The 11,735-nt window shown below is 47.9% G+C and overlaps 1 protein-coding gene across 1 annotated transcript in view; it reads left to right on the top strand.

The window, feature by feature from the left end:
- The first annotated feature begins 312 nt into the window (after positions 1-312).
- The window catches only part of RAB38 (RAB38, member RAS oncogene family), a 31,913-nt gene continuing 20,490 nt past the window's right edge, over positions 313-11,735 (top strand). The window contains exon 1 of the mRNA XM_066622291.1: positions 313-559. Coding sequence (XP_066478388.1) covers positions 346-559 — 214 coding nt within the window. The 5' untranslated portion in view covers positions 313-345. The remainder of the gene's footprint in view (positions 560-11,735) is intronic.

The following is an 11,735-nucleotide window of genomic DNA, read 5'->3' as shown; positions in this document are numbered from 1 at the left end:
TTCTAAAACCAGGAGGCTGTACACACCCGGCATGGCTTGTAAGGTGTGATGGACCTTTCCCCCATTAATCTGTCCATTCCCCTTTCAAAGGCATCTAGGCCAGCCGCACACCTTGTGGCAGGGAGTTCCACAGGCCACTGCAGACTGGTGGTGCTGGTGTCTCTCCTGCCTTCCCCCTCTGAGCCCTGCTAGCGCTGCTGCGGCTCCCGTGCCGGCTGCTCGCCTCGACCCTCCCTCCTCCCTCCGTCCCTCCCTGGAGCCTGGCAGGCGGCCCCTGCGAGCCAGGCGGTCAGAGCTCGGGGAGGCGGAGGACGGAGCGGCGGCCGGCTGGCTGCGCAGCGCAGGATGCAGAGGAAGGCGGCGTCCGGCCAGAAGGAGCGCCTCTACAAGCTGCTGGTGATCGGAGACCTGGGCGTGGGCAAGACCAGCATCATCAAGCGCTACGTCCACCAGAACTTCTCGCCCCACTACCGGGCCACCATCGGCGTGGACTTCGCCCTCAAGGTGCTCAGCTGGGACCCCGAGATGGTGGTGCGCCTCCAGCTCTGGGACATCGCCGGTAAGGGCCAGCCCCACCGCGGGGCTGCCTTCCTGCCAAGGGGCTTGCTCCCAGGTGACTCTGCTTGGCGGGTCGTGGCTGCTATCCTGGCCACACTTCCCTGGGAGTAAGCCCCATTCACTATAATGGGACTGACTTCTGAGTAGGCATGCAGAGGATTGGGCTCCAAGGCTCCAGTCCTACCCACACTTTCCTGGGAGTAAGCCCCATTCACTATAATGGGACTGACTTCTGAGTAGGCATGCAGAGGATTGGGCTCCAAGGCTACAGTCCTATCCACACTTTCCTGGGAGTAAGCCCCATTCACTATAATGGGACTGACTTCTGAGTAGGCATGCAGAGGATTGGGCTCCAAGGCTCCAGTCCTACCCACACTTTCCTGGGAGTAAGCCCCATTCACTATAATGGGACTGACTTCTGAGTAGGCATGCAGAGGATTGGGCTCCAAGGCTGCCATCCTGTCCAAACTGTCCTGGGAGTAAGCCCCATTGACTATAATGGGACTGATTCCTGAGTAGATGCAGAGGATTGGGCTCCAAGGCTTCCATCCTGTCCACACTTTCCTGGGAGCAAGTCCCATGGACTATAATGGAACTGACTGTTGAGTAGACACACAGAGGATTGGGCTTCAAGGCTGCCATCCTAGCCACCCTTTCCTGGGAGTAAGCCCCACTGACTATAATGGGACTGACTTCCGAATAGACACATATAGGATTGGGCTGCATGTCATTCGGGAGCAGGGGGAGAGGTATGTGTGGGTGTCCAGCAACACTACAGGGCAGGTGCAAAAGTACTTAATTGGTTGGTTTGAAATACTTTTGTGCTGCTTTTCAGTTTGGAAAAAGCATCCAAAGTGACAGGGAGTTGCCATGATGAGTTTAGTAAAGAAATAAGGTTTAGAACTTTGGGAAAAAGTCCAATGGGGCAATCCTAGATTCTAATGCAGAATGGGTTCCATTGAGTTCAGTGAGACTTAATTATGTATAGGATTGCAGCTTTAAGTACTTCCATGTCCTTCTGATTTCAGTGAGAGCATGTTTCCTTGGAGGTTTACTTGGAGGTAAGGCTGCAATTCTATCCACACCTACCTATGAGTAAGCCACATTGTCTGTAATGGGACCTGCATCTGAGTAGACATGCATAGGATTGGGCTGTGAGCCCCCTAGGTTCACTGCACATATTATGCTTGCTGCTTTAAGCACACTGGAATCTCTGGGACTTAAGAGGGCCCAGTGTGGGCTAGATAACTTTCTCCCCCCCACCCCCCCAAAAACAAAAACAAACCCAAAACAAATAAGGAAAGATCAAGTAGGATCCAGCCAAATGTCCCATCCCATGAGTTTCAGTGGAAGAGATTTAAGAATGGATTTAATTTCACAAAATCCATGGAGTTTAAAAAGTGCTTAACTGGCCAGAAGTTTTAAAACTTTCAGAGACTGTACTTCGTAATAGTTCACCAAGCGTTATTTCATAAGTAGGAAAAGAAGATATAAGATTATGTAATACACACTCACACAGACACAGACATGGACACGAACACATGGACACAAAGGAAGCATTCTGGGTAACGCAGAGAACAAATAAAATTCCCACTGTGTACATTTAATTGTGTACATTTAAGTGTACACTGTGATTAAATTTACAGTGTAATCCTTTGCATGTTTGTTCAGAAACTTCTATGTTTGGTGGAATGTATGCCCTAGTTAGGGGATGGGGCCATTGCTCCTACTCTTCGTGCAGAAGGGCCCAGGTTACATGTCTGGCCTTCACAGGTATGGCTAGAAAAGCCCATGGCCTCCCCAGGGAGAGCTAGGTCAAAGGCTGAAATAGTTGGGAGAGACCCGGAGTCTGCAGCATTGGAGAACGGCTGCCAGTCCATACAGACTGTACTGAACTAGAGGAATCAAGGGTCTGACTTAGAAGGAAGCAGCTTTATATGCTCAGATGTGTTAGATTGTAGCTTTCAGAATGTGTTTTCATGGCTTCTATTGAAAGGAAAAGCGCCCTTAGGCTGTAAGCTTCTTGATGCAGTGGCCTGTCTTTTACTGGTATTACTCTGTAAAATGTGTACTGATGACATTTATATAAGAAAAAATAGTCATAGGAACAGTTCACTGTTACAAAAATGCAGCCCCCTAAAGGGAAAAGAATACACGGAATCTTGTTTTCTGGGGAAAAAAAAACCAAAATAATATTGCCCTTCAACCAATGACCGCTCTGCACATTTTTAGGCTTTCCTGACATGCAATCCGCATGCAAATTGCTACTGTGTACTTGCGATACATACATGCAGCAAAATCCATATCTGTGCATCCATCACATGTCTTGAAAGCTCTGTGTGGGTTGTGCATTCTTTCCTTAGTACCGTGCAAACTGCCTTGAGTGTCCACATGAATGGAAGGGTGAAAAACATGTTAGATGCAATGAAGACAGTGGTCCTAAGAGCATAAAGATAACTAGCCTAAGTGCATCTTATTTGGGGAGACAGGAATTGAGTGGCGGAGAAATATATGGGGAACAGAGTGCACCCTTATGGTCCTCACCTTGACGGAAAGCTAGAGGTAGTCTAAGGAGCAAGGTCGAAGTCTGAAATAGTTGGGAAAGATTTCACAGCAAGAGCTACACCTTATTTTCTCCTAACCTGGTTAAAAATCTGAGCAACCTCAACCCTTCTGAGGCTCGTAGATATGGATGGACTCTTGTTAGAGCCACTGGTGTAGCTAGAGGGGGGCGGTGCACTTAGTTTTGCAGGGTGCCTCCCTTCAGTGTGCAAGCGGCTCCTTCCCCTCCCCCTGGGAGCCATGTGGTGGGGGGAAATGGAGGCAAATGGCTCCAAGGAGAGGGGGAGGAGCCACTTGCATGCTGCAGGAGGCTCCCTGCAAAACTTACTGCGCCGCCCCCCTCTAGCTACACCAGCGGTTAGAGCTCTCATATTCAGGTCTCTCCCTCTCCCCTTTGGCATCACTTCAGTCCATGCCTTTTTCGGACAAATCCCCTTTTCTCTATCATCTGTCATCTAGAGTGAGTTTCTGAAGAATGAGCAGCTTTCTGAATGTGTTTAGCGGCCCAATTATGCCCCTGCCATTCCATTGCAAGCAGTGCCGCTGCTGGATCATGTTCTGCTCGCTGGGGGTGGTGGTGGTGGTGACCAGATGGCCTGGGAGAGGTAAGATTTTCCTTGCTTACCTCCCTGTTGACTGCCTGGCCACCAATGGGTCTCCTTGGCCCTATGCCAGTTATTTAGCTGGCATAAGTCCAAGAAGACTTGAGGCAGGTCCAGACTGAGAGTGGAGGATTGGATCTTAGGATGCATGGCTGCTGCCAATACCCTGGTCTGGTCTACTCCCCACTCTATTCAGACCCAACACTCCCCCAAATTGCCCCTGCCACTGACCTACCTACTGTAGCAGAGGACAAGGTGGTTCTGTGGGCCATTGGCGCCATGTGTGGCCTCCAACTCTTTGTGCTTGTGTGCCTAGCCCAAAGAATGTTGGAACGACTTTCACAACATCGTCCTAGGATGTATGGCAGTGGATCAAGAGATCTGCTATAAGACCCTGATAGGATTGGGCCATAAGTCAACACAGTCATTATCATCTCTCTCTCTCTCTCTTTCTCTCTCTGTATGTGTTTAACCTAGCACTAAAGATAAAAGTGGTTATCATGGTTATCAACTCTCTTCTCTTATTGACTTTGATGCCCTTGTGCACAATTTTGGGTGCTCTGCTCAACAATCTGGGTAGACAGTATTGCGCTAAAGTGTGCTCTGGCTTAACCTAGGTAACTATCTAGGTCAGCGATTTGCAACCTTTTTAATCTCACGGTACACTGACAAGGCACTAACATTTTCAAGGCACACCATCCAGGCCCTCGCATCCCCCAAAGGCCCCACTAATAAATGATTTTCCCCCTAACTCTCGCAGCATACCTGTGAACCAGTCGGGGTCCACCAATGTGCTGTGGTACACTGGCTGAAAACTCTTGATCTAGGTATTGTGAATAAACCAGAAGAATGTCATTTGGAATCTGATTTGGAACAAAGACTTTTATTGTTCAACAAAGATGTCCTGTTGATAAAAAGCAGTGAGCTTTTGTTCTACGCATTGTTTCTTAATCCTGTATTTTCATGCTTGTTCTTCATAGCCTTCAACTGGATGTTGGTTCCCACTAGAGGGATATCCCAAAACACACCTTCGATTGACTGTCAGCTGCTGAGTTTGTTTTTCTAAGGAGGGAAAGAAAGAAGCTTATACTCTATTTTCTTTGTAAAGACAGAAGCTTTTTTTTCCAACATGCTTTAGTTAACTGCCCCTAACGAAAACCTTTCTGAGTCCCTCAGACAGAACTTTTGTTAAATTATTTTTTTTGGGTGCAATGGTGTTCATTTCTAGACTGTTATTGATTTTCCCTAGAATTGCATACAAGCCAGACTAGCGAAGTAAAATTCCTAACATTCTCTTGGAATTAAGGGATTTTAGATATTTGCGCAGTGTGTTTGGGCAGCCGATATGATTAATGCTTGATTGCAGTGAACCTTTTTTTATTTGAGCAGTGGCATAGCTAGAGGGGGTGCAAAGGACTAAGTTTTGCAGGGAGCCTTACTGTGGCATGCAAGTGGTCCCTCCCCCTCCCCTTTGGAGTCATTGGGAACAACATGAAGGCATTCGCCCCCACTTTGCTCCCATCACTCAGAATGGCTCCGAAGGGGAGGGGCCTTTACACGCTGTGGTGAGGCTCCCTGCAAAACTTAGTGCTTTGCACCCCCTCTCGCGATGCCACTGTATTTGAGAAATTCGAAATTGCTCAGTTTCCTGGTCAGGTTACTGCTAAACTCCTAATATTCTGTGTTAGTATGATACCAAATTAGCAAGCCTTTGACTCTGGTGAATAGTGACCCTACTGTACCAGCTCCCACATGTCCAGCGGGCTTAAAACAACAGTAATAGAGGCCCAGCAGAGGTGTATACCGCAAAGAAAGAAGGGATCCACTAAATCCAGGAGGGTGCCCACATGGCTAACCAGCCAAGTTAGAGAGGCTGTGAAGGGCAAGGAAGCTTCCTTCCGTAAATGGAAGTCTTGCCCTAATGAGGAGAATAAAAAGGAACATAAACTGTGGCAAAAGAAATGTAAGAAGGTGATACTGGAGGCCAAGCGAGACTATGAGGAACGCATGGCCAGCAACATTAAGGGGAATAATAAAAGCTTCTTCAAATATGTTAGAAGCAGGAAACCCGCCAGAGAAGCGGTTGGCCCTCTGGATGGTGAGGGAGGGAAAGGGGAGATAAAAGGAGACTTAGAGATGGCAGAGAAATTAAATGAGTTCTTTGCATCTGTCTTCACGGCAGAAGACCTTGGGCAGATACCACTGCCCGAACGGCCCCTCCTGACCGAGGAGTTAAGTCAGATAGAGGTTAAAAGAGAAGATGTTTCAGACCTCATTGATAAATTAAAGATCAATAAGTCACCGGGCCCTGATGGCATCCACCCAAGAGTTATTAAGGAATTGAAGAATGAAGTTGCAGACCTCTTGACTAAGGTATGCAACTTGTCCCTCAAAACGGCCATGGTGCCAGAAGATTGGAGGATAGCAAATGTCACGCCGATCTTTAAAAAGGGAAAGAGGGGGGACCTGGGAAACTATAGGCCGGTCAGCCTAACATCCATACCGGGTAAGATGGTGGAATGCCTCATCAAAGATAGGATCTCAAAACACATAGACGAACAGGCCTTGCTGAGGGAGAGTCAGCACGGCTTCTGTAAGGGTAAGTCTTGCCTCACGAACCTTATAGAATTCTTTGAAAAGGTCAACAGGCATGTGGATGCGGGACAACCTGTGGACATTATATATCTGGACTTTCAGAAGGCGTTTGACACGGTCCCTCACCAAAGGCTACTGAAAAAACTCCACAGTCAGGGAATTAGAGGACAGGTCCTCTCGTGGATTGAGAACTGGTTGGAGGCCAGGAAGCAGAGAGTGGGTGTCAATGGGCAATTTTCACAATGGAGAGAGGTGAAAAGTGGTGTGCCCCAAGGATCTGTCCTGGGACCGGTGCTTTTCAACCTCTTCATAAATGACCTGGAGACAGGGTTGAGCAGTGAAGTGGCTAAGTTTGCAGATGACACCAAACTTTTCCGAGTGGTGAAGACCAGAAGTGATTGTGAGGAGCTCCAGAAGGATCTCTCCAGACTGGCAGAATGGGCAGCAAAATGGCAGATGCACTTCAATGTCAGTAAGTGTAAAGTCATGCACATTGGGGCAAAAGATCAAAACTTTAGATATAGGCTGATGGGTTCTGAGCTGTCTGTGACAGATCAGGAGAGAGATCTTGGGGTGGTGGTGGACAGGTCGATGAAAGTGTCGACCCAATTTGCGGCGGCAGTAAAGGAGGCCAATTCTATGTTTGGGATCATTAGGAAGGGTATTGAGAACAAAACGGCTAGTATTATAATGCCATTGTACAAATCTATGGTAAGGCCACACCTGGAGTATTGTGTCCAGTTCTGGTCACCGCATCTCAAAAAAGACATAGTGGAAATGGAAAAGATGCAAAAGAGAGCGACTAAGATGATTACGGGGCTGGGGCACCTTCCTTATGAGGAAAGGCTATGGCGTTTGGGCCCCTTCAGCCTAGAAAATAGACGCCTGAGGGGGGACATGATTGAGACATACAAAATTATGCATGGGAAGGATAAAGTGGATAGAGAGATGCTCTTTACACTCTCACATAATACCAGAACCAGGGGACATCCACTAAAATTGAGTGTTGGGCGGGTTAGGACAGACAAAAGAAAATATTTCTTTACTCAGCGTGTGGTCGGTCTGTGGAACTCCTTGCCACAGGATGTGGTGCTGGTGTCTAGCCTAGACGCCTTTAAAAGGGGATTGGACAAGTTTCTGGAGGAAAAATCCATTACGGGGTACAAGCCATGATGTGTATGCGCAACCTCCTGATTTTAGAAATGGGTTATGTCAGAATGCCAGATGCAAGGGAGGGCACCAGGATGAGGTCTCTTGTTATCTGATGTGCTCCTTGGGGCATTTGGTGGGCCGCTGTGAGATACAGGAAGCTGGACTAGATGGGCCTATGGCCTGATCCAGTGGGGCTGTTCTTATGTTCTTAACTACAATTCCCAGGAGGCCTTGCAGGTCTCTTGTTATCTGGTGTGCTCCCTGGGGCATTTGGTGGGCCGCTGTGAGATACAGGAAGCTGGACTAGATGGGCCTATGGCCTGATCCAGTGGGGCTGTTCTTATGTTCTTATGTATGGGCAACACCTTAGCCATCTCCCCAGCCCCATGAGATTAAAGATCTATGTATTCACACTGAACATACATCCTGCTTCTCCCACCCTTCCTGTGTTATGTCTTTTGATCGCGTGGGGACATGTTGAGCAGGAATGCGTAATCCAAACTGGCTCAGAGAAGAACAGGAGCCCTTTCGATCATCGGAGAATGTGTAGGGTGACAGTTCTTTCTGCTTCGTTATGGTTTTTGCAAATCTTCCTTTTTTTAATAAGCATGATGGATCATTTTTGTTGAAAAGGATTGTAGCCACAGGTGGTGGCTCCCTTGAAGACAATGGAGTAGTTGCAGCAAAAATTGGCAGTGTGCTATCTCTAATGGGAGAGCGCCATTGCTGTGCAAACTTTCTGGTTTGAGCACAGAAGTATTCTGCTGCAAATCATGTGATGTGAAATCATATGATGTAGCTTTCAGGCCAACGGCTGCAGATTTGGAAGTAATTACAAGAAAGCTGTGGTGGATTTCACTGAGCAGCACACCCTCTGATTTATTCCGCAGGTCAGAGAGAACTACTGTACTATATTTGCATGAACAGGATCTTCCTAGAGCAAAAGGAGGCGTGTGCTAAGTTCAGTAGTAGTTGGCAACCTTCAGTCTCGAAAGACTATGGTATCGCGCTCTGAAAGGTGGTTCTGGAACAGCGTCTAGTGTGGCTGAAAATGCCGATTCAGGAGTGACAATCCCTTCCACACTGGGAGCAAGTGCAGTCTGTCCCTGGCCTGTCTCCCTGGCTATGGGCCTTCCTTCTTAGCCTCTTAGCCTCAGACTGTTGGCCAAGTGTCTCTTCAAACTGCGAAAGGCCATGTTGCACAGCCTGCCTCCAAGCGGGCCGCTCAGAGGCCAGGGTTTCCCACTTGTTGAGGTCCACTCCTAAGGCCTTCAGATCCCTCTTGCAGATGTCCTTGTATCGCAGTTGTGGTCTACCTGTAGGGCGCTTTCCTTGCATGAGTTCTCCATAGAGGAGATCCTTTGGGATCCGGCCATCATCCATTCTCACGACATGACCGAGCCAACGCAGGCGTCTCTGTTTCAGTAGACCATACATGCTAGGGATTCCAGCACGTTCCAGGACTGTGTTGTTTAGAACTTTGTCCTGCCAGGTGATGCCGAGAATACGTCGGAGGCAGCGCATGTGGAAAGCATTCAGTTTCCTCTCCTGTTGTGAGTGAAGAGACATGCTAAGTTCAAGGCATGTTAATTAGGTGTTCAGAAGCATAGCTAAGGTGAATTGTGTGGGGATCAATTCAGACAACACCATTTTGCCCCAGTAGAAATTCTTCCAAAAAATGCAAACAAATGCTTGCACATGGGTGAGGGGATGCGTCCTTTATAGGTGATGTCACGGATGAAAGGTTTGCAGTTTGTTACTCCTGCAGAGCCAGGGTGCTTGCCATAGTCAGGAATTCTTTATGCGGCTTTGGTTTTCTGTAGACGGCAGACTGCGTCTGTATTGCGTTGCACATAAGTCTTGGTTACATCCGATTCTGACTACTGTAGTGTGTCTGGGGGTGGGGGCTGCCGTTGAAGAATGTTTTGCAACCTCTGCTGGTCTAGAATGCTGCTAGGGGCCATTATTCGTATTGTATTACTCTGATGCTGTTTCCAGTATCATCTGGTGGCGCCCAGTATGTTTCCAAGTTCACTTCAAAGCACATCATGTGCAAGGAAGAACATGTGGACTCCTTTGGTTGAACAGATTGCAGGGAAGAGACAGAGCCCAAGAAGTCTCAGATTTTATGTGGTTAAGGACCACATCTTGAATACATCTGCAAAACATTATTCTCTTCATTTATCAGTTCCTTTACTTCTCTTATTGGATGATTGCCAGTTGTTTAATTGGGTGCATGACTAGTAAGTTTTTGGCCCAATCATTTCCACGCACTATGGTAGCTGACGATGAGGTCCACCAAATAGGTCCACCAGTGTACCAAATAGGCTGATCTGATCTGCAGAGAGCCGTCTCTGGTGCACATCCCAAAAGGCTGCGCATCACTTTTGTTCACTTGCCCCAGGAAAAGCCTCTAACACCACCATGGGACTCCTTGGATCTGCACCTGCTATTCTGCAAGCGCAAGTCCAGCAGCAGAAAAGGAGATGGAAGGGGCTAGGTGCACACAAATGCTGCCAGTCCCACCCCTGGCCTGCCTCACTCCCTGCCTCCATCCTGCCTGGATATTCTCCCATTCCACCCCTCTGTGCCCTGTTCTCCTTCCTCTGCTATTGGACTTCAGTTTTCTGATCCAGTGGTGGGCCTTCTGCATTGCCACTAGAGCTCTGTGCATGCCACCAGAGGCCATTTTATGACAGTGGAACTCTTTTCCGCTGTCACAAAGCCCTCCACATGCTGGCCCAATCCTGGATAGGATTGAACCGTAAATGGTTTTTTAATTGAATTGATTAGAAAAAAAGGAAGAACATTTCAACCAGAATCGAATGGAGGGTGGTAAAACACACACACACAACTCAAAGAGGGCAAGAAACTTAAATCAGTCTTCGTTTCTGTGTTTTTAGATGAATTCCGGTGTTTTATTTCTGTGGAAGCATTTTAATCTCTTTGCCCCACTTTGGAGATGGCAACCCAAATGAATGGGTGGGTTCGTTTTCCATGCCTGCCAGTTTCACTCTCAGAAAACACAGGAACCCACAGATACTATTCAAAGACTTAGAAAGTGTTAAGAAACTGTGAGTGTTTTGCATCACTCCTGAATACATTAGAGAGCACACCTTTCCTGAAATGCAAACCGAGTTCACATGGAAAAGTGAGATAGTCACAGTGGCTTCTTGGCTGAGTTCCCTTGAAATTGCTGCTGGTGTCTGCGGTCGGATTTTTCTTTGTCACCTGTTGGCTGTGGGAGGGCACTGTTTGCAAAGAATGCTACGAACCCCAAAGCAGCAAAGACTTTGCTCTGATTCATGGAATGCAATCATCGGGAATTTCTCCTATGCAATTCCTTTTGCAATGAATGGGAAGTGCCCGAGAGCAGAGTGTGTTTTAAAGGGAGCTGCGCAGGAAGGCCTGGCTATGTTCAGCGAGTAGGGAGTGGGGACGTGTCATTTGGATCTTTCAGCGCAGGCTTCATAGTATCTGGAGTCAGCCATGCCCTCACTTTTTGCAAGGGAGCATGGCTCGGTCATGTCGTGAGAATGGATGATGGCCGGATCCCAAAGGATCTCCTCTATGGAGAACTCGTGCAGGGAAAGCGCCCTACAGGTAGACCACAGCTGCGATACAAGGACATCTGCGAGAGGGATCTGAAGGCCTTAGGAGTGGACCTCAACAGATGGGGAAACCTTGGCCTCTGAGCATCCTGCTGGGAGGCAGTCTGTGCAGCATGGCCTCTTCCAGTTTGAAGAGGCACTTGCTCAACAGACTGAGGCAAAGAAGGAAGGCCCATAGCCAGGGAGACAGACCAGGGACAGACTGCACTTGCTCCCGGTGTGGAAGGGATTGTCACTCCCGAATCGGCCTTTTCAGCCACACTAGATGCTGTTCCAGAACCACCTTTCAGAGCGCAATACCATAGTCTTTTGAGACTGAAGGTTGCCAACTAAGTTGCAATGGTGGCAGTAGTGATGTAGCTAGAGGGTGCGCAAAACACAGCATGTAAACAGGTAAATGGAACTCATCATTTTTATAAATTGAGTTTGTTGTATTGGTTCTTTTTAATATTAGTTTGTGTGGTGACTTCTACACTGGTGGGAGCAGTGGGTGGTTAATAAAAGAGAGCATAATGGGGATGAGGGAGGAAGGAGAGGAGATTGTTGTAGAAGTTCTCCTCTTATTACCATGAGAAAGGAATGTCCTTTCACATGATTAAAGCGGTGGGATTTTAGAGGGGTTAACAGGCAGGGAGTGTTGCAAGTCTGCTCGAAC

Source organism: Tiliqua scincoides, chromosome 3 (assembly GCF_035046505.1).
Source record: "Tiliqua scincoides isolate rTilSci1 chromosome 3, rTilSci1.hap2, whole genome shotgun sequence".
Lineage (NCBI taxonomy): Eukaryota > Metazoa > Chordata > Lepidosauria > Squamata > Scincidae > Tiliqua > Tiliqua scincoides.
This window is presented reverse-complemented; position numbering and strand designations above follow the sequence as displayed.